We start from the raw sequence: 22,029 nt of genomic DNA on the forward strand, positions 1-22,029 counted from the left end.
GCCTAGGTTGCTGCCCCCGATGGCCTTCTTCAGAGCACTCTTCTTTCTAGTCTCCGCTTTCCCTTCCCGGATTGTAGGGGCACACAGTGCAGTGTCAGGGTAGCTGGGGTCCCTGGGCACTCTCGATGGTACAGAGGTCAGCTGTCCATCGTGTCCTTCATGGAGAGAAGGACCCAAAGTCAAAGCCATGTGTTAATGAGTCTTGTTGTGGTTTATTTCCATAACAAATGAGTTCTTGAAACTGTGTGACCACTTGTTATGCCTAATTTAGAGTTGTCCTCAGGTTAACAGGTCAACATCTGTGAATACATACCACACAGTGCTTGGCCATGTCATGGGTCCTCAACAAATGATGCCTCAATTGGAATCTGTTGGTTTGGTTTGTGGGGGTTTTTTAAAGGGGAAGTTTTTTTTTTTTTTTTAATTTGTTCCACAACACTCTGTTTCAAAGGGTTTTATTAGGATCTGATTATAAATTTTATGTAAGACAAACTGTGTGTGTTCTGTAAGTAGAAAGTTTTAGGTGGCTTTCATTTGGTGGGGTTTATATAGTGATGGGACCACCTGTTACTATCTTAATCTTACTAGAGGGCAGAAGAGATCAAACCTTAAAAAAGGCAAAACAAGAATCTCACTCCCATTTCTGATCTTCAGACAATATGGCATTTTTCCATGCTTCTCTTTGTAAGGATAAAAATTCATTTATAGGCATACCTCAGAGATAGTGTAGATAGTGCAGTTCCAGACCACTGCAATAAAGAGAATATCATAATAAAGCAAGTCATATGAACTCTTTGGTTTCCCAGTACATATAAAAGTTGTTTACACTATCCTGTTAAGTGTGCAGCAGCATTATATTTGAGCAACAACGTATATACCTTAACTTAAAAATACTGTTGTTAAAAATGCTAATCATCATCTGAGCTTGACTTGTTGAAGACAAGTCAATCTTTTTGCAGTAAACATCAAAGATCATTGATCACAGATTACTGTAATGTAAAATAGTAATGAAAAATTTTGAAATATTGTGAGAATTACCAAAATGTGACACAAAAACACAAAATGAACAAATGCCATTGGGAAAATAGCAACAGTAGTGGATTTGCTCAACATCAGGTTGTTACATATCTTCAATTTGTTTTTAAAAAACAAAACAAAACACTATCTGCAAAGAGCAGTAAAGCAAGTGTGCCTGTCATGGGTTTAGTGAGTGGGAATGTTGCTGTTTGATCAGCAGCTTGCCCTCTGGTGGTCATTTCGGGTAGTCAGGATTTTATACGCCTGCTGCTTTTACTGAAGGTCTTGAACTCTCTCCCTTTACAAAAATGACACCTAGTTCAGACCAGCCATCTGCTCTTTGCCCTGGAGTGGCGGAAGGTTTGACTGAATTTTTTCTACACTTAACTAGTTTCTTCACTGACCTGTGGCCTATTCAGGGGTTAAATCTTTGATACTGAAAAAAAAAAAAAAAAAAAAAACTTTGATACTGGCCCTTGTAAGTACCATGCAGAGTTTGAGTGTAACCTGGGTTCCAGCCATAATAACATGGGTAAGGACTTTCTCCCATCCTTGCCCTACAAACCTAAAAGGAAAAGAAATTTATTTCAGAAAGAATTGAGCTACCCAGACACAGTGTTCTCATGTATAGTTTCAACAGCCTCTGTACTACAGATATTTAACATGAGGCTTACCACCCAAGGCAACTTGATACCCACAGACCATACATCCAGGTGGTCAAGACTTGCCTGCCTGGCACAGATGTACATTTTTCGATGAGGTGTGTGTATTCATTCCAGCATCTGTTGAGCATCTACAATCCCTGTGAAAGGTTGGAACTGGGCACCTCAACAGGTGATCAGTCTGCAGCGATGGCCATGGGGCAGTTGTAGAGTACAGGAATCGGGGTGGCCTTTCTGGAGGTGACTCCCACATGGGAAGGAGGGGACAGAGCACCCATTAGAAGGAAGAGTGAGAAGAGAGCTTGGCACATTTGGCAGCAGTAAGTGGCTTGGTATCCATGATGTCTTTGGCTAGGTAGGACCTTGCAAAAGCAAATCCTCAGGACTATGGGATGCCCCTGGAGGATGGTGGTCATGGATTCACTTCTGACATAGCAGTGAGGGTGGCTGATTGTGAGGATGAGACCTTGGAGGGAAGGCTGCTGCAGGACCAAGAGTAGTGGGGAGAGAATGAACTGATGAGCAGAGGTGGAGGAGAGACACGGGTTTAAGGGGCTTAGTGCCTAGGCTGGGGTATCTTAGTGATAGAAGGTCCAAGGATGGAACACCAGGGGAGTGCTTATGGAGCCAAGAAGGAGTGTGTCGTTAGAAACTGCTGCATGGCTCAGGGCAGGATTGGAAGGCATTCATCGGGTTTAGGTATTAAGAGCTCATTGGAGACCATGGGGAGAACGTTTCACTGAAAAGATGAGGGTCTGACCTGGACTTCAGTGGGTTGAAGAGTAAAAGGCGAGGAAGTAGGGAGTAAACACAGGTTCCTGTTGAAACTCTGAAGGGAAAGGAACCAAATCAGAAGACGGTCCAGTAGAAAAGCAGGCAAAGGATATAAAGTGACAGCTCAAATAAAGGGAAACCTGATGACTAATCAGATGTAGTCAGAGAAATGCAAGTTAAAAGATCATTTATACCCATTCAGATAAACACAGTTTTTAAGGTCTGATAGTGCCAAGTTTTGGTGTAGGAGGAGAATGGGGAAAACTGCTGGAAAATGCCAGTTTCCTATTTAGTAAGGGTGAATGTTTTATGCAACTCCTGTTTCAAATGTTTGTGTGTATAGGGCACACTGTTGTGTAAAATGAAATCCTTATCACAGGTGTGAGAAACTCTTAAGAGAAGCTTCCCATACGTGGGAGTGGAAGACAGAAGGACAAGAAGAGAGGAAAAAAGGGTGCGGGCGAGGGGCAAAACCCACTTCAGTGCCCAGCAGCGGGAGACCGGAGAAATAAACTGTGGTCTGTTAATACAAAGGAGTGCTCTGTTGTGCAAATGGTTGAACCAGAGCTACAAATATGACCACAATTACATCTCAGAAACAATGCACATTGAACAGTTGTAGAAGATTGTGTGTGATGCCATTTACATGTATTTTAAAATCAAATGCTTCTTTACATTGCTTTTGGACAAATACTGTGTAGTAGTAAGGCCTAGAACTCAGACCTGTTTTAGAGTAGCAAGTTTCTCTGTGTGGGGGAAGTTAAAAAGGGGCCTTTAAGTGTATCTGTGACATTTTTTTCCTTTTAAAATATCCAAAACTAAATATGGAAAATGTGAGCCTGTTAAACGTGGATGATTTTTTTGAAGAGTGCTGATGCCCATTCTCCTCTTGGAGGAGACTCGTTCTTGACTGTCCTTAACAGTTTTTCTAGGCTGTGCCTCATGGGAATTGCAGAGACTCCGGGCTGTGTCACCCTGCTCCCCACATCGCTGTTTGTCAGTAATCATGCAGGTACTGATGGATAAGGAGGTGCTCGGGGGCATCTTTGTCCTCTGCCTCCCAGGAGCTGCAGCCAGCAGCAGCATAAGCTCCGTGGTGATGGCTTGGACAAGACGGGTGGGGACCACAGGCTGGTGAGTCCAAGTGGGAGCTTGCAGGGTGGGGACGGTCTGCAGAGAACCTGGGAGGATTCCTTAAACCCCACCCAGGATTTGTACTGGAAGCATGTACATCTTCACTTATCCCCTCCTTTTAGGTCTTTTCAGCAGCTAGAACAGTTAAAAGCATGTGTAACCAACATAGGAGATGAAAATATTTACTTAGGCTGCCTATATACAGATCACCAAGAGAGCATCTGTTAAGCTCCTACTGTATGGAAGGTGCTGTCAGGGATACTTAAATTCTGTATGGATGAAGGCAGTCCGACGGCCTGGCAGCATTCTGGATATGAAGTTTTCAGTTTCAGAGAATTAGGATCAGAGACAAGGATCAGGCCTCTCAGGTAGACCTGGCATGAGTCCCAGCTCTGCCCCTAACCATCTTGAAGAGATTGCTTAACCTCTGGAAAATAAACATCTGCCCCCTCGGGTCACATGGAAGATTAAGTGATTTAATGCACACTTAGCCTTGTGCCTGGCATTTCATCATACAGCCAGTTTGTGAAGCAGGAGGATGTAGTATCATCATTTTACAGATAAGAAAACTGAGGCAAAAAGCGGTTCAGAATTTGCCTTACAAAACCAAGAGATGCTCTTAGAAGTCAGGATCATGGTTTCCTTTAGGGAGGAGTGAGGAGGGTAGTAATTGGGAAGAAACATGAAAGGTGTCAGGCTACTCAGAATATTCTATTAACCTAGGTGGCGGTTACATAGCTCTGCTTACTTTGAGAAAACTCATAGTATAGTATAGTATGACTTGTGCCTTTCATGTATGTTTTATTGATTTTAAAAAATTAACAAAAAGTTAGCTTAAGATCACCCAGCTGGACTTGAAACACTGCTGCTGTCCCCTCAGCAGGAGACCGGCCTGGCATGCTCTGCAGTTTCCGGATCCCCGGGGCCTGGTCCTGTGCGTGGTCCCTGAACATCCAGGCAAACAACTGCTTTAGTACAGGTGAGCTGCCCTGCTGCCCAGGCTGAGGGAGAGCACAGATCCGAAACGCCGGTCCGCAGTTCCTCTCCCCAGACCCAGGGTGACACTGTCCGCCCCGTGTCCATCTCTGTCAGGCTTGTCTCGGCGAGTCCTGGTGACCAGCGTGGTGACGGGACACCGGCAGTCGTTTGGGACCAGGAGTGACGTCTTGACCCAGCAGTTTGCTCTCACGGTTGGTTGGATTGGGGAGGGCCTAACACAGTTTCCCAAGAGGGGACCTTGTGCTGGGTTGGAATGGGATTCCTTTGTGTGGAATCTAGTCCTCCTCCCTCATTTACAGGGAAAAAGAGGACATCTGAAGTGATACCTGGGTGAATAAGTCAGCGCTGAATGAAATTTGGCTGATCTAGAAAGGCCTGGCTCAGCTGGCTTTCAACAACTTCCTAAAGTTTCAATGAAGTGTTCGTTCTTGAGTGCTTAGATTAGCTAGCAGGACAGTAAAAAAATTTTAATGTGTAAATTATGTCCCAACTTGTAACAGTTTTATATGCAGCTGTCAAGCTACCCATTGTATAAATTTAAAATCAAAATTCTGGTCCTTACTACATTTCAAAGACCTGACCTGTAGAAAATGCCACCTTTCTTTCAAAGGGTGGAAGAGATGCGGCGCCCTGCCTTTGTGCAATAAGCACAGAACTCACCATTCAGGTTTCCTCAGCCGTCTTCACACTCTGTTTGGGACCCGTGTCTTCCCTGGGTTTCTAGTCTCTTACTCCCCTCTCATCACCTACTTTCTCACTCAGAGCCTGGGTGGGGACGGGACACCCCCCCTGTTTGGGAGGGGAGGGGTTCACGGTGAGGCCTTAGGGGCCCGTTGCCGCCAGCAGGGAGGACACTGGAGGGACACATGGTGTCCAGTTCTTGACCTTTGATAAGAAACCCTTCTGTCTCCACTGAGAAGCGAACCCTAACGAGCCTGCCTCTACCCATCCCTCTGACCTAGAGAAGGGAGGCAGGGGGTGTCTTCTGGGGGACTCAGCCTTCACAGCCTTGGAGGGAGGTACCAAGCAGTCCTTCTCTCCACAGGCTCCTTTGCTGTTTAACGGCTGTCGTTCTGGTGAAATCTTTGCCATTGATCTGCGTTGTCAAAATCAGGGCAAGGGCTGGAAGGCCACCCGCCTGTTCCACGATTCTGCAGTGACCTCCGTGCAGATCCTCCAAGAAGAGCAGTGCCTGATGGCGTCCGACATGGCCGGAACGGTACGGGTACCGCTGACTCTCCAGCCATAGGAGCTGCTCTGGGCCAGGGGAGGGGCTCGGCAGGAGAGACTCATGTCGGACCGCGGCAGGGGAGAGGCACGTGGAGGCCAGGTGAGGTGCCAGATGTGCAGGGCAGCTGCTTTGCCACCTACTCGGAGCCTCGTCTGATCTAAAGGGATGGGGTACTGGTCCTGGTGCCTCTGACGGGTTCTCGGACTTGGAGTATGGCGACAGATTTTCTCACTTGAAGAGGTCTGTGGAGACCACCTCGCCCCCTCTGGCTTTCATGCCTGGGGCTCACCAGTACCTGCTGGACCCTTCCTGACAGCCTCTGTGCTTCTTCCCACAGATCAAGCTGTGGGACCTGAGGACCACTAAGTGCATCAGGCAGTACGAAGGGCACGTGAACGAGTATGCCCACCTGCCCCTACACGTGCACGAGGAGGAAGGAATCGTGGTGGCAGGTACCTGGGGAAGAGGCGCTCCATCCCACTGACCCTGACCCTTAGGACCCCCTGCCGCTAAAGCAGATAAGACATGACTCTATGACAAGCTGAATAAAGGGGGGGTTAGTCAGTTGGGCTCTGGGAGTCAAGATGGAGCACAGAGTTGGCCATCAGTGAGCAACAGTTTAACCCTCAGCATGTGGATAGCCCTTTGTCTCCACGCCACTGGGCAGACATGACTTCAGTTACAGGCCAGTGAGGAGCAATAAAACACAGCAACTTAGGAGCCCTGGGTGTGGGGGTTAAGTCTGTTCACCAGGTCCGCATTTCAGGGCGGCCGTCCTGTCGAAAAGCTTGAGCTCCCTGTTCTTTGTACTCATGTTTCCACCAGAGGATGCTGAGAAAAGAGATGAAGGTCACTGTAAAGGAACCAAGGCCCGGCCCCTTTACCGCCCCCACTGTGATCTGTGGTGTGCAGAAGAGAAGCAGGGCTTTTGAGCACCAAGCCCCCTTGAGAGGAGCTACAAGTTGGTGACAGATTATATAATTATTTGACAGTCTGACAAATGAAACAGTAGGCCCTTGTCATTAAGGAGTATGTTCTCAGTCTTCACAGATCTCAAAGTTTCTAATACTCCTACAGAAAGTACTTATCTGCTTTGAAACTTTTTGTGGCTGAGAAGCATCACTTTTCTAGAACTTTCTTAGAATTTTTTACTACTCTTACCACACCGTACCAGCAATTAACTTCCTTAAGTCTATTTTCCACAAGTTTTCACAACAGAGGAGTTTCTGTGTTCTGGACGATAGAAAAGATACAAGCCTTATTGAGAAAGCAGGTGTGGGGAGTGGGCTGGCTGCAGTAATCCTTGAACTGCACAACCTGAACTGACCCACCCCTAAGGTCATAGAGTCACCTCGGATGGTCAGAAGCACACATGGAAGTCCGTGACGCCTAAGGTCTGCCTTTTCCCCCAGTAGCACATGTTGCCTGCCCAGGCTGCTGTAATCAGTGTTGTCTGGTGTGTTTCCTCTGACCTGTGAACACTGAAGACTATAACATCTTACAAACTGAACCATTAAAGCAGAAAATGTTTTGGAGAGCGTTATCACCCAGTTTGCCCCGGGATGTAATGAAATTAAAGAGATCGTCCTGGTTACTATCTCAAAAAGGAAATGAGCCGCATGTCATCTAGAACAGGTGGGCTGGGCTCCCTCTTGAACAGCCCTTGTCACCAAGAGAAACAGAATGGGCCACCTGATGCCCAAGATGCCCCATGAACCACCCAGGGTGTCCCAGCCAGCCTTTGCGTCTTGTCCCTTTGAACACCGGCAACTCATGATTCTGGAGCACCAGGGCAACCTGTAACCTTAATTTTCCAAGGGGACATCTTATCTGCAGAGACAGTTTCCGTTGTGAGTTTGCTTGGCTCATGTGGGATCACCTCTAGCCCTTAGGAGTCATGGAAGCCAGGGCCACAGTACCGCCGCCCCCCCCCCCCCCACCACCACTGCTCCTCTGTGTTCTCACTGACCTGCGCATGTCTTCCCTCTCTCTTAGTGGGCCAGGACTGCTACACGAGAATCTGGAGCCTCCACGATGGCCAACTGCTCAGAACCATACCCTCCCCATACCCCACCTCCAAGGCCGACATTCCCAGCGTGGCCTTTTCTTCTCGGCTTGGCGGCGCCCGGGGAGCGCCAGGGTTGCTCATGGCCGTCCGGCAGGACCTTTACTGTTTCTCCTACAGCTGACTGCAGGGTGCGGCCTGGAGGGATGTGAACGTGACTCAAGGGAGCTAAGGCAGCCGTATTTTTGCCACAATTGCTGTTTCCAGTGAGGGCATTTTAAGTGGGTGGTCTATGTGCACATGTACCATCCATCCAGCTGCTGAGGAAGAGGTGCTATGTTTTATGTGGAGATACTTCAGTAAAGTGATTTCAGTTAAGTTGTGGGCTCAAGAGCCTTGAAAGTCCTTTTCATAAAAGGTGCCTATTTCTTGTTGAATTCCTTAGGATCTCTCTCCCCCTCTTTTTTTAACAAAAAATAATTTTCTAAAGGCTGAAGGTAGACAGTAACTAAAGCTGCTTTTTTCACCAAAAGCCCTTTCAAGAAGCCTGATGAGACTGTTAGTAGTCAGTGCCTGGGTCCCAGAAAGACATCCTTGAGAAAGCCAAGTGAGAAGGGGAAGTCATTTCTCTGAGTCTTTAGAGGAAGATTTTTAAGGCTGAGTTGGTCATCATTAAATTCGCCTTCTCAAACTCACTGAACACCAGTGTCAGATCTCTGGGATTCTCATTTATTACCATTCATTGGCTTTCAAAGGAAAGATGGATCCTTTCAGATACTAGGCAGGCCTTAGCATGCATTTCTTGAAGCACCTTCCAGAATGTTAGGTACAGCAGCGCCTGATTTTATCATGGTGACTTGAACATCCGATTCAAGGTCCCCAATTCAAAGAAAATGGGCTTTGCCTTTTTGTAATCCAAGAGCAGCACTTTGTGAGATGTTTATACAGTGTTAATACAAAGAGCTTATCTTTCTACCAAATAAAGAACCACAACACGGTGCATTGCTTCTGTTCATGATTTAGAACCTTCTGATGCTTGGCTGCTATAGCATCAAACCAGCTACAACAACATCTGCTCAGATCTTGGGTGAGGGAACAAAAGATGGAGACTGAGGCCAGCTTTCATGGCTTTGCTGCAAAGCTTTCAGCAGGCTCCCTGGCCCGGGTTGGGTTCGGCCAATCAGACGTAACAGCAGGAAAGCAGAGGGCAGGAGCTTGGGGGGAGTGTTAGTTTCTGGCTCCGCGGCTGTTGGGGTTTGGTGGGCTGTGGCTGTGTTCCTCCACCCCAGGCTGCAGCTTCTGCTGGAACACAGCTCTCTGGATCCCAGGAGCTTCTCTCCATCTGTCCCTCCAGACCTGCGGCTGGTAACTGCATCTCTCTGTTGCTAGTCCAGTGTGCTTCACCAATTAAAACACTCTACAGTTACCCCCTTGAGTGTTACGCATCTGTGTCCTGCCAGAACTGTCCTACGACTTAAATGTACAGAGAAACAAATCCAAAACTCATTAGAGTATCAGAATGGTCATCCAATAGATGAGCTGTATGTTATAATAAATGTTTTCAGAGCTTTAGCTTTTATAAATGACTTCCCCTATCTTAACCTGACTTGACCCTTAAAACAACCTGTAAAGGAGGTAGGGCAGTAGTAATAATACAAAAATTATCAGCATCCTTTTCTGGGCAGAGAAACTGACTGACCACAGATCACAGACCTGGGAAGCAGAGAGCTGGGACTTGGTACCAGACGAGACCACGTCCTCTACTTTCCACACTCCTCCAGTTGCTGACAATACTTGGGTATCACACTGCTAGTGCTAAGGAGAAATCGCAAAGCGGCTTGGGGCAATGCTAGCATTTCATATTTAATCACCAAGTAAGTAAATTTTTCTGGCTCTGGCCCTCAAAGGTTAAGAAGCTTGCCAATTACCAGAATTCTTAGGTGTTCAATCCTTTAGACATCGCCCCTGTATCTCTGCAGCCCTGGTATGCTGACCTGCATGGAGGACCCAGGAAATAGCTGCATGATTGAAAGGTCTGGCAGAATGTTTTGGATTGATTTTGGTGAGATGCCCCCACCCAAAGAGCACAAACAAGCATAAGTGCTAAGCTATGACCCTAATATGACTCATACTTTCACCCCCCGAAGTTCTAAGTTCTCACAAGCTTGTTCATAACATGATCTGCCTTCTACAGAGAGCGTCTTTGGTATTGCACCTCTAGTGCAGAGCTTCTGCCACAGTTCTGTACTGCAGACAAGCTGTGGCTACTCAGTCCACTTTTGAACAGTACACTGTCTCTCAGAGACAGGAGACAACTGACTACTCAAAAAAGTACCTGATGAGCTCTGAAATGTAGCCGGTGGTTATACCTGCTATAACCAGCAGCAACACCTGCAATGCAAGAGACCCAGGAGACGGAGGTTCGATTCCTGGGTCAGGAAGATCCCCTGGAGGAGGAAATGGCAACCCACTCTAATATTCTTGCCTGGAAAATCCCATGGACAGAGAGAGGAGCCTGGTGGGCTGCAGTAACATGGGGTCGCAAAGAGTTGGACATGACTGAGCACATCACATTCCCAAACACCTTCCTAACTCCTTATCAACTGTGCCACAACCCAAGTTACTTACTAGGCAAATAATAGTTGTCAAAGAATTAGTTGTATGTTTGCCTTAGGCTTAAACAAAAAGAGGAGATGGGGACATAATCAAAACTTCTTAATTTAGCAATCTGTTCTTTATGTTTGGTTAGTGGTCACTGCTCCTAACATTTGGTCTAGATGATGTGAAAAGTGGTTAAACTTCACTGTGAAGTTGATAAAGCATTTTGCACACTGGCTTGTCAAGAGTGTCCCAAAGACTAAGTCTGTCACACACTCTGGAGGCGTTTTTCACTTGCAGATATGTTTGAGCATTTTGCCCTGACCCTCCGGATGACAGTGAAAGGTCTAGAACAAACGGTGGCATCAGCACCAGGCTCCAATAAACTCTTTGCTGTTTGCTTGCTTGTGGCCTTAACAGATGAGAACAGTAGCACACAATGGTCACCAGAAATGCCCACAGATCAACACTCAGTGCCCCCAACAAGGGTACTACCCGCTTACCTCTTACCTGTGAGCCCTCACTCTGTCCTGGTCTAAATGTTCCATGTAACCATCTCTGAAAACAACTGCAGGCTAAATTCATGTTACGTTGGTAGAAGCCTCTGGGCCTGCTCCTTCAAGTCTGCCTCTCTAGGCCACCGCCACAAAGAATGACCTTCCCCAAAGATCCCTCGATGGCTTCTTGTGCCTCGGAATAAAACGTGGCCTCGAGATGTGAACACACATGCCTTACCCTGTTGCCCCTTCTCTTGGGACATGTTTCACCCTCACCTGGGCCTCTGTGCAAGCTGTTCTCCACTCCATTTCATCTGTAATCGTCTAACCGTTGAGTCTGAGCTTCACAGAAACCTCCAGGGCGCTTAGTTTCCCCAGCATGCACTTACCACATCTAGACACTGAGTGTGTTTTGCCACCATTATTCCCTTTTAATTCTTAGGACCCTATGAAGCAGGTGAAGATCACTCCAATATACTGGGGAAAGAAAAAAAAACTGAAAAGAAAGCAGTTTGCCTTAGGTCTGCTAAAGAGTGAGAGAGCCAAAAGGGTCTCCTGCTCAAGAAATCTATTCGACCCCCTTGTGTTAGACAGAATGGAATTTTTACTTTTGCCCTGGAAGTGTCAGTTCAGTTCAGTTCAGTCGCTCAGTCGTGTCTGACTCTTCGCGATCCCATGAATCACAGCACACCAGGCCTCCCTGTCCATCACCAACTCCCGGAGTTTACTCAAACTCACGTCCATCAAGTCAGTGATGCCATTCAGCCATCTCATCCTCTGTCGTCCCCTTCTCCTGCCCCCAATCCCTCCCAGCATCAGGGTCTTTTCCAGTGAGTCAACTCTTCACATGAGGTGGCCAAAGTATTGGGTGTTTCAGCTTCAGCATCAGTCCTTCCAATGAACACCCAGGACTGATCTCCTTTAGGATGGACTGGTTGGATCTCCTTGCAGTCCTGGAAGTGTAAGATCTCCTTAAACCTAATTTTCCTACAGGTGACTTCTAGACCCATCTCCCTGCTTGCTCCTACCACCCACCCACTTGCACTCTTGGCCTCATCTGAACTAAAGCAGCCACCACAAAACCAAGATGAACACTGGGCGTGTAGGACAAAAAAAAAGAGACCTTTTGGTTATTTTGACACCGGGTTACCTTCTCCTCTCCTGGTCTGACTAGTGAAAAAAGCGATTTCGGAAGACTTTTCTGCATCTTTCCTGTGTGGTCCAGCAGACACCACACCCAGGGGCGGCCCCACACAACTGGACAGGAGATGGTGGAGAACAGTTGTACACCGGGAGCTGGACAAAGCAAGGCAGGGCAGAGGATCAGTACCAAAGGGACAGATACAAGAGAAGAGTCTCCTCCCAGTGTTTCCACAGGTCACTAGTAACACCTAATCTCTTCTGGGAGAGCATTCCCGGGGAGTAAACTGAGATACAAACAGGTAACATACACCTCTCACTTGGCTTTTGCTCTGAAAAGCCACCAGCTTTCATCAACTAAGGGATTTCCCTGGTGGCTCAGACAGTAAAGTGTCTGCCTACAATGCGGGAGACCCAGGTTCAATCCCTGGGGTCGGGAAGATCTCCTGGAGAAGGAAATGGTCTCCCACTCCAGTATTCTTGCCTGGAAAATCCCATGGACAGTGGAACCTGGTAGGTTTCAGTCCATGGAGTCGCAAAGAGTCAGACACGACTGAGCAACTTCACTTTTTCACTTTTCATCAACCAGAAAGAGGTAGCAAGATAATACTGATGAACTTAAAGGAAAGAGGCCAGAGTCCATATTCCACAGGAAGATTCCTTTATAACGGCGAATTTAATAATACACAGTACTAGAGCAGGCCTCAGTCACTGGGCCATGGGAGGCGGGAAGGAAGCAGGTCTGAGAGGGACCAACACATTTCCAGGGCTCACGTCACAGTGACATGCCAAGAGTGACCACCACCTACCTCCCTGAACTTGGCCCACCCCCCAGTTCAGTCAAGAACTGTGTCACTTCAAATTCGTTTTTGGCCATTGACGATAAAATCCACCATGATGACAGGATTTCAGCACAACGGTCTCTTTCCAGTCATGACAAATACGGATGCCCCAGCTCTTTGAGAAACAAAAAGTTCATCTGACTTCTCTTGCCAGGACTGGAGAATTTTTTCATAATGATCCGCTGAAATGTTTGTATATACTTGGAAAAAAACCACTAACAGTCCGTTCTGTACTGTTTCCCTGGAAGATTTCTCATGACCACCTGTCCAATAGCTCAAGGGGTCGTGTGTCTGGGAATAAAGGATTAAGACACTTCAAAATAAGCAAGAACCCTAGTGCAACACTCAGTAGATGGTGGGCTCGAGGGGGCTGGGAGGGGAGGGTGGGGCAGATGCTCCGCTGCGGGGTAGGGAAAGCCAAATGGTACAGTGAATGGAACCATCGACAAGCAGGGAACAGTGCTGGGGAAGGCCTGTCTCCTTCCGTGCCCACCCCCCCTCCCCCAGCTTGACAGTCGTCACGTTACCTGTGCTCGGGGACTCCTTGGGTCCGGGGACCCTACCACACCCTCCACCCATCCGTGACCTGCACGTGAAGCTGGGTGGTCTCTGAAACAGGCCTAGGCCAGGGACTGGGATCTGACTCTGGAGGGCCCAGGGAGCTCCCCCACAGGCCACGCCCAGCAGGTGTCTGGGAAACTCCTACCCTGGCAGCCGAGGGGCACAAAGGCTTCAAAGGCTCGGAGAGAAACAGCAGAGGGAGGCTAGCAATGCAGTGGCCTTGGACCTGGCTCGGTTTTATGGGGGGAAGACCTGCTGCCCGTTGCCCCCGGGGTTCCTGCTGGGGACGGACCGCGCAGGTGTTCACAGCCAGCGGCAGCCTGAACACGCTCCATGTTCCTTTCGTATGTATATACGGGTGTGTGTGTGTGTGTGTGTATATTTACGTACTTATTATTTTTAACTGAAATAAAATGTAGTGGATTTGAGTTCATTCCCCTTTGCTCTAAACTGCTCGGGCCCCCCGCCCTGGGGGGTTCAGGCCTTCAGGCCCACTGCCCGGCTCGCCCTGACTCCCTGTCTGCACCCCGCCACCTGCCACCCCACAGCGGGAAAGGGGCCCCCGGGATGAGGAGAGAGGACACACACCGCCACAGGTGACCAGCAGGAGGGCCTACCTCAATGCGACCTCGTTTCTAACCCTGAGAACCTAAGGAATTGTGAAGGACTCGGAGAGGGAGCTGGGGTTAAAGGTCACCGGGCTTTTTATTGCAGTTAAAGCAGACTCGGACAGGATGGTCCCAGCCTCGCGAGGGGACAGCCCGGCGGTCGTGGGAACACTCGTCACAGAAGCCCTGTCCGCAGGCCCGGCAGTGGTGCTTTGAGAGCTTGACGCTGAACTCCTTCCGGCAGCTATGGCAGTGCAGGATCTCGTGGTCCGGGACCCAGTACGCCGGCCTGGCTGCATCCTTCACCAGACCTGTGTCACGGAAGGGGACATGACAGGCGACACACGCGGGACCCAGCACCCGAATCCCACCGGGCGAAACGCCAGCGGCAGACACTTCACTGGCTCACAGTCTAACCGCACACACATCACCCCCTCCACCCAGGTCTCCCTCACCCCCTAGCACCCGGGTCAGGATGTCTGGGGCTGGGGCCCAGGCACTGATAGGTGCCTATCCACTACGCTCTCCAGGTCAGCCTAAACTACAGCTGAATTAAGAACCACTGGAGCAATGGTGAAGTGCGGGCTTTGGAGTCAGGACACAGCTTCATCCCAGTTCCACTGAGCCTGAGTCAGTTAGCTGTGGAATTAAGACAGGTTCCTTACATTCTCAGGGCCTTGGGTTTACTCATCTGTAACAACCCACCTTCAAAAGCAGTTACAAGATTACAAGAAATAAAGTATCTGATGAGCTGGGACCCAACAGCCAGTGAGTGCTCAGCAGGTGAGTGCCTGTCAAGCACAGTTGCCAGGTTCTGCCAAGGGCGGCCCCCGCCCCTCCTGGTCTGAGAGCAGATGCAACCTGAGCCCTAGGCTGGATAAATCCATCTATTTCTACACTCTCAAGTCAAAAGCTTGTCATCAGCTCATTCTGTGATTAAATCTGATCCAAGCAATTGTCATCACAGCCACCCAGGAGCCCTTGGTCTCTCCCCTATGAAGGGCTGGAATGCCCCAGGCCCGGTCAGCCCTGCCTAAGCCCTCCACACACTGGCAGGTTTCCCTTCATCTCCCTCTGGTTACTACAAGCCCGCCCCCTCACATCAGGTGAGTGGCTCTCTTAAATTTTAAAGAGATAACAGCCGGGCTGGTGTGGCAGATCGAGGCCCTGCCCCCTGCCTCAAATCTAGGCAGGTTCTGTGACTACAGCAGAGTCCAGTGGAAGAGTCAGCTCCCAGGCCCAAGCTGTCTGAGAGCCCTGCGGCGCTACGCAAGGAGTCACCAGCACTGGAGCAACCGTGTGCAGAGGCGTGGAGAACACAGGGGATGGGGGCGAGGGGGAAGCTCTCCTGGGCCCAACCTCCGAGGCGCCCCGCCAGGCCACCCAGCGTGCAAGTGAGGGCCCAGCCTCCGAGGCGCCCCTGCCAGGCCACCCAGCGTGTAAGTGAGGGCCCAGCCTCCGAGGCGCCCCTGCCAGGCCACCCAGCGTGTAAGTGAGGGCCCAACCTCCGAGGCGCCCCTGCCAGGCCACCCAGCGTGTTAAGTGAGGGCCCAACCTCCGAGGCGCCCCGCCAGGCCACCCAGCGTGTAAGTGAGGGCCCAACCTCCGAGGCGCCCCGCCAGGCCACCCAGCGTGTAAGTGAGTGCCCAACCTCCGAAGCGCCCAGCCAGGCCACCCAGCGTGCAAGTGAGAGCCCAACCTCCGAGGCGCCCCGCCAGGCCACCCAGCGTGCAAGTGAGGGCCCAACCTCCGAGGCGCCCCGCCAGGCCACCCAGCGTGTAAGTGAGGGCCCAGCCTCCGAGGCGCCCCTGCCAGGCCACCCAGCGTGTAAGTGAGGGCCCAGCCTCCGAGGCGCCCCGCCAGGCCACCCAGCGTGTAAGTGAGGGCCCAGCCTCCGAGGCGCCCCGCCAGGCCACCCAGCGTGTAAGTGAGGGCCCAACCTCCGAGGCGCCCCGCCAGGCCACCTAGCGTGAGGGCCCAACCTCCGAGGCGCCCCGCCAGGCCACCCAGCGTGCAAGTGAGAGCCCAACCTCCGAGGCGCCCCGCCAGGCCACGCAGCGTGCAAGTGAGGGCCCAACCTCCGAGGCGCCCCGCCAGGCCACCCAGCGTGTAAGTGAGGGCCCAACCTCCGAGGCACCCCTGCCAGGCTACCCAGCGTGTAAGTGAGGGCCCAACCTTCGAGGCACCCCTGCCAGGCCACCCAGCGTGTAATGAGGTTGGCTTGGCCCCCCAAGACCCATCCAGCTGCCATACTGGGAAATCCAGCAGTAATTCCAGGCAATACCACTTAGAGAAGAATACTTGCCTTTCCTGTGAGACGTGACTGTTTTAAACCTTTCCATTTTCAGGTGGTTTATTATGCAGCAGTAGATGGCCTAAGAGGAGGGCCTCCAAGAATAGACATGAAACCACCAAGGTATTCAGCATGAAGCAGGGAAAGTAAATTCTCAGTCGCCTTCTTGCTGCCTGACTCAATCCAGGTCAGCAGGCTGACAAAACGACAGCCCAAGGCGCGGCACTTCGCGAGCCCTCACCCACACACACTGCCCACGAGAGAGGCACTGCCAGGCCCACCTAGTGGTATGTCAATGGCGGTCACCACGGCTCCTAAAGTGTTCTGCACGGCCTCGCCCACCTTCCGAGCGATCAGCGTCCCGCCTTCATCGTCCCCCTGTGCCTCAGTGACATCTGCAGACAATGATGAAGGAAACGCCATCACCTCCGAGTCATTTCCCAAATGAAAAATTCTAGATGCTTCTCCCAGGGCACCCTGTGCTGTTCTGTAAGGGTGGCAAGGGTCTGGGCTGTGGGCACCCACACCACAGCCAGTGAGGTCTGCTAGTCCTTTACCTCAGCCCTCAGGGGCTATTTTATAACCTTCCTTTACAGTGGGCCAGGAGCATGACCTAGAACCTCCTCCAGGAGAGGACTCAGTCTAAGCATATGGTAAACACAGGACAGCTTTAACCCTCCCCTACCTAAGGAACAGCACCCCCCGGACCCAGCAGACAAAGAGCTTAGAGGATGCCTGGGCAAGACTAGGTGAGGGACTGCTCTCAAAGAGTGAGGCGGGGAGGAAGGTGGTTGGGCAGGTGAGAGTCCCATTCCCAACACCCAGTACCAAGGAGAGGGTCCCCCTCCACCTTGTGGCTCCTGGGCCCCACGTTACCTAACTGGGAATTCCTGGCTTCGTAGCAGTTGTCACACACCCGCACGGGCGCAGGGCCCCAGCCCCGCTCGGGCACCGGCCGGGTCTTGGATGAACAGCTGTCACAGAAGCCCTCCCCACAGGCCCGGCAGTGATGCTTGGTGTCGTTATCTTTAAAGGATGTAGCACACTTGTTGCAGCTCTGTTCCAAGCCCAAAACAAACAGAGAGGCAGGTGTCATTCATGTCTGCTCAGCTGAGAAAGTCAACCTGGGGAGCCTTGAGGATCATCTGAGGATGGCAAGACCCCGATGGTCCCAAAGGAGGGGACCTAAGACCTCCAGCCACATGGAACACCCTACTGAAGCAGAGCTGTAATTAACATTTTCTTCCAAGAAGCACTGTAAAGGTACTCACATCCACCTGGCTGAGTCACAGGGATCTCAGAAAGGACTATGTAATTCCAGCCATAAAAGCAACGAGGATTCATCTTTCATGGCTTCTCATGAGCCTCTGAGAGGCTGAGGAGGAACAGGTCTCCTGTCACAAGTGTTTGGGTCAAAGTTGGGGGCTCCCTTGATGTGGGAGCTGTGAGGTTTGTGTATCAAGCTGGGGATGACCCTAAATGACCTCTAAAGGTGTCCTTTCCTCCACAGTCTATAGGTATGACTTCAAACACTGGATCAATAACAACTGGCTCTTGTGCGGAAGTAAACCAAAATCCAACACAATGGAAACACTTGGAAAATAACAGGGGAAATCAGCAGACAAAGAGGACACAAGCTGTCTTAAGTGTGTCTCACCCTTTCCAACACTCTGGAAGCTAATCTGGCTGGGAGAGAGACTCCAAGCCTTCCTCGCAGAACAAGTTAAGGGTAGGGCGAAGCAACACAACGAGAATGGGCCATGCCAGGGACCCAGGGCATCCTGCCACCGTACCAGGATCTGGGAGTTGGGCCTCCAGTAGGCAGGTGCGATCTGGTCTGTCAGCCAGGACGTCACAGCCTTGGTGGGCCCAAGGCTAAGCTCAGACACCGACTGAGCCATGAAGTTCATCCCGTCCAAGAGGCGCTGGGCAGCGTTGTTGTTGTCCTTCAGAAATCCATCAGTCTGAAATGAAAATGCAGGCTCCCATCATGTTGTGAGTGATGGGAGTAAAGGGAAGGAGGGAAAGGGGTCTCAAGTGAGTTATACACCCATCACAGCCAACTCAGAACCACAAATTTTCTGGCAGAGAAGAGTGGGTCAGGACAGAATCCCTTTGGCTTCTAAACAACATCACACCCTATGAGTCATTGCTGGTACTACTCTTCAAGATGACCACAGGACTCGGTGCACAGTTGTCCAATTCAGAACCTACTCGGCTTGTGAGATATACAACCCAGGAAATAAACAATCCTATAAAGAGGACACCTCCTCCAAGAGGTCTCCCACTCCAGGCTGGGTTAGGATCTGTTGCTTCAGGAATCACCCAGAAAGGGGAACACCACCAAGTAAAGTAAGTCCCTTATAGAAAAGAGCTTCCCTGGTAGCTCAGATGGTAAAGAATTTGCCTATGATGCAGGAGACCCGGGTTTAATCCCGAGGTTGGGAAGATCCCCTGGAGAAGGGAATGACTACCCACTCCAATGCTCTTGCCTGGAGAATTCAATGGACAGAGGAGCCTGGTGGGCTACAATCCGTGGAGTTGAAAAGAGTCTGACATGATTGAAGCAAACAACACATAGAAAATTGCTTATCTTCCTTCCATGAAGGGAAAAGGCTTTGGATGTGCTGTGATTGATGGGTAATTTCAAGTATGAGTCATGGTTTAATGCAGAATGAAAGCACTGTATCACTGCCTCATAAACAGTTTCGTTTTTCCAACAGTTTGAATTAAAAAATCCAATTTAAAAACAGTAAAGGTTCATAGTAATTATACTTCTTAGAATATACTTCAAGAAGAATATACTCCAAAACAAAGGCTTTCTTACATGAAGATGGTCACGATAGCATTTTCTTTGATAATAAAAAAATCATAAACAGCATGAACACTCAAAGTGAACGGAATGGGGAAATCAAACTATAACATTAGACAGAATATTACATAGTGATTACAAATGAAAATCATGAAAAGTGAAAGCAATATGGAAACAAAGCAAAACCGTGGTACAAGAAAAAGCAGTTAAGTGGCACATAAATTATAATTGTATCTATACAAACATACATTTGGAAAATGAGTGAGGAGAATATGAAAAGATAAAGCATTATTTGCTAAGGCAGTTTATATATCAATTTTTAATCGTGTTTCTAATATTTATGCAAGAAATGGAAAAAAATGAAGGGTCTAGAACAAAAAAGGCACTCCAGATCACATCTTCCTAAATCACCAAATATAACCAAATTCATGGTTAATCATCATTGTAAACAAGTTCCACTCTCCCATACACAGGAATAACTGGACAACCCGAAGAGAAAACAGAAAAATAAAACAGCTCTTACTCCAGGCCACACGTGTACAATCTCTGTCCGCACCACCGTATCCACAGGATCTTGGTTCCCAAACCAGTACTGCCGGCTACGATAGACCACGCCGCAGTTGGGACACTCGATCACGTACCTACAAGGTAGGCAGACAGATACTGGAACCCCACACCAGGGGCCTGGAGACACACACAGACCCAACTGCCGGCCGCTGAAACTCACCCAGACCAGGCATATTTTGCAAGACCCATCCAGGGGGAGTCAGTGGAAGCAGCAGTCTTGGGCACCACGCTGACTTCATTGCCTCTCTCGTAGCAGGCCTGAAACACGGGGCACTCTGCCAGCTTCTGCTCTATCCACCAGACCCCTGGCCTCTCCATACCCCCGTCCGGCCCCACTGCCTGCAAACCAGGGTTTACAGACCCTGGGTTTTAGCAGAGCAGAGCAAAGTCTTTCTCCAAAGAAGTCCGTGCCCTGAATGATTATGATCTGAATGTGTACCCGTCCCAGGGGCCCAAAACTGAGCTACAAATTCTATCCCTGTCATAGACAGGAGAAATCCATCCTAACTGGGTTTCTGAAGGGCAATTCCATTCTGAAGAATAAACAAGTAATGTAGATGAACCCGGCATACAGACTCAACAGGATAAAGGGGGGATTTAAGCTTAAAAAAAATAAACCAAGGGGCGCCTGGCAACAGACATGTGAGTTTTTAATGGCTGGAGCTGGAGAGAAGTTCCAGAGAGACTCAATTTGAATATCAAATACTTTGGGATACTGGCTCAAGAGTGGTCCTGAGCCAGTCTTCCCAAGAGGGGAGTGTGGCCAGCAAGCCAGCTGCTGGAGGAGAGGCTGGGTGGACTCACCTTGCAGGTGAAAACCCGGTTGTCATACTGGTGGGAATATCTGCAGCGGCTCTTGGCTTCATGAGGTACCCCTTCTTTCCCATGATTCATGCTGTTCTTACATCCAGCCCTGAGGGAGGCACCAAAGCTGACATGAAGCTGCTAAAAGGAGCCAAGGCCGCTTACGCACAAGCGTTAACCCCCCGTTACTAACTGGGCCCCAATACTGAGCAGAGAGACGGCCGTGTGTTTTGGAAACTTAAGGGCCTCTCTCATACTTGCAATCAGCAGTGCTACACAGGCAGTGTATCTATTACTCTTGCATGAGGAGAAAGGGCCAAAAGGGTATCTCTTCTCGGAAAATCACCAGGTCCCTCAATAGGAATGGAGGAGCCAGAAGACAGAACCTTGATGAGAGACAAAACCTGAACGGCCCTCAGGGAACTCAAACATCCAAACAGCATGAAATAAGAAGTTTAATCAGAACAGGCTGCCAAGATGCAAAACAAAAATTGACCCTCAAATTCTGACAACGCATTAAGAGGAGGCTTAAGCTGAACAAGAAAACCTTCCAAATGAACAGTGAGTTCTGCTATCCTGACAACGCAAAACCAGGGACCAGGACTTTAGAATTTCATTGTGACAGAAGGGAAAGCTCTGGAAACCCTGGTGAGGCACAGTTAGAATGGAAAAGTGATGATCCAACAGAGCCTAAGCCTCTCTTGCTGGGGCCCGCTAAAGGAAGTCACACTGGCAACTAACATCCCTCTTTCCTCTCTAAGACAAGCCTCAGTCCTCCCTAGGCACGGACTGTATAATCCAAGAATCAAGTCCTTGCTACAAACTCAGAGCAAACATGGTGGCCCAGGAGGTGGCCTATAGGGATCAATGCAAAAAGGCGATTCGTAACAGAAAAGGCTCAGGTCTCCCCCATATGGGCAAATGTGGAGGACAGGATCAGATGATTAAGTGCTGAAATCAGCAGAGAGGTGGGCGAGTGTCTACAAGACAGAATCTACAATCTGACCCTGACACACTGCATTTAAACCCCCAAGTTCCATCCAACAAGTCACTGGCCTGTGACTGAGTAGCTATCAACAGTTCAAATTAATCCAGTGAGCCTCAACGTGTGGTCCCCATTCAGCAACATCAGTCTCACCCGGGAACTTAGCAGAAGGGCAAATTCTCAGGCCCTACGTCAGGCCTACTGAATCAGAAACTGGGAGCAAGGCCCAACCACCTGTTGTAATGTGTCCTTCAGGTTTTCCTGAGGCATGCTAACATCGAGAATCATTGCTGTTTCCCCTGTAACAAAGGACCAGTAGCATCACCCAGGAGCCAGCTGGAAACACAAAATCTCACAGAGACCTGCTGATTCTGAATCTGCATTTAAGAAAATCCCAAGGTGATGCATACATAAAGTTGGAGAATACTGCGCTAACTCAATGTTCTCAATTCAGCTACACATCAGAATCACCTGAGGAGCGTTTTAAATACACCAATGCT

General features: G+C 49.6%; 2 protein-coding genes across 4 annotated transcripts in view; one reads left to right on the forward strand and one right to left on the reverse strand.

Annotated features, from left to right (window-relative positions):
* The window catches only part of DCAF4 (DDB1 and CUL4 associated factor 4), a 31,347-nt gene extending 22,525 nt beyond the window's left edge, over positions 1-8,822 (forward strand). The window contains exons 9-14 of one of the 2 annotated variants that reach the window (XM_070469586.1): positions 3,386-3,465; positions 4,468-4,566; positions 4,680-4,777; positions 5,632-5,805; positions 6,155-6,269; positions 7,813-8,822. In XM_070469586.1, coding sequence (XP_070325687.1) covers positions 3,386-3,465; positions 4,468-4,566; positions 4,680-4,777; positions 5,632-5,805; positions 6,155-6,269; positions 7,813-8,006 — 760 coding nt within the window. In that variant the 3' untranslated portion in view covers positions 8,007-8,822. The remainder of the gene's footprint in view (positions 1-3,385; positions 3,466-4,467; positions 4,567-4,679; positions 4,778-5,631; positions 5,806-6,154; positions 6,270-7,812) is intronic. The other variant, XM_070469587.1, reaches the window with a different exon arrangement.
* Positions 8,823-12,701: 3,879 nt separating this feature from the next.
* ZFYVE1 (zinc finger FYVE-type containing 1) overlaps positions 12,702-22,029 on the reverse strand; it is a 45,154-nt gene continuing 35,826 nt past the window's right edge. Inside the window, exons 6-12 of one of the 2 annotated variants that reach the window (XM_020911189.2) lie at positions 20,545-20,653; positions 19,901-19,998; positions 19,697-19,814; positions 18,155-18,325; positions 17,238-17,418; positions 16,643-16,756; positions 12,702-14,379 (exon numbers count right to left, since the gene is read on the reverse strand). In XM_020911189.2, coding sequence (XP_020766848.2) covers positions 14,147-14,379; positions 16,643-16,756; positions 17,238-17,418; positions 18,155-18,325; positions 19,697-19,814; positions 19,901-19,998; positions 20,545-20,653 — 1,024 coding nt within the window. In that variant the 3' untranslated portion in view covers positions 12,702-14,146. The remainder of the gene's footprint in view (positions 14,380-16,642; positions 16,757-17,237; positions 17,419-18,154; positions 18,326-19,696; positions 19,815-19,900; positions 19,999-20,544; positions 20,654-22,029) is intronic. The other variant, XM_070469585.1, reaches the window with a different exon arrangement.

This window comes from Odocoileus virginianus, chromosome 6 (genome assembly GCF_023699985.2).
Source record: "Odocoileus virginianus isolate 20LAN1187 ecotype Illinois chromosome 6, Ovbor_1.2, whole genome shotgun sequence".
NCBI classification, from domain to species: domain Eukaryota; kingdom Metazoa; phylum Chordata; class Mammalia; order Artiodactyla; family Cervidae; genus Odocoileus; species Odocoileus virginianus.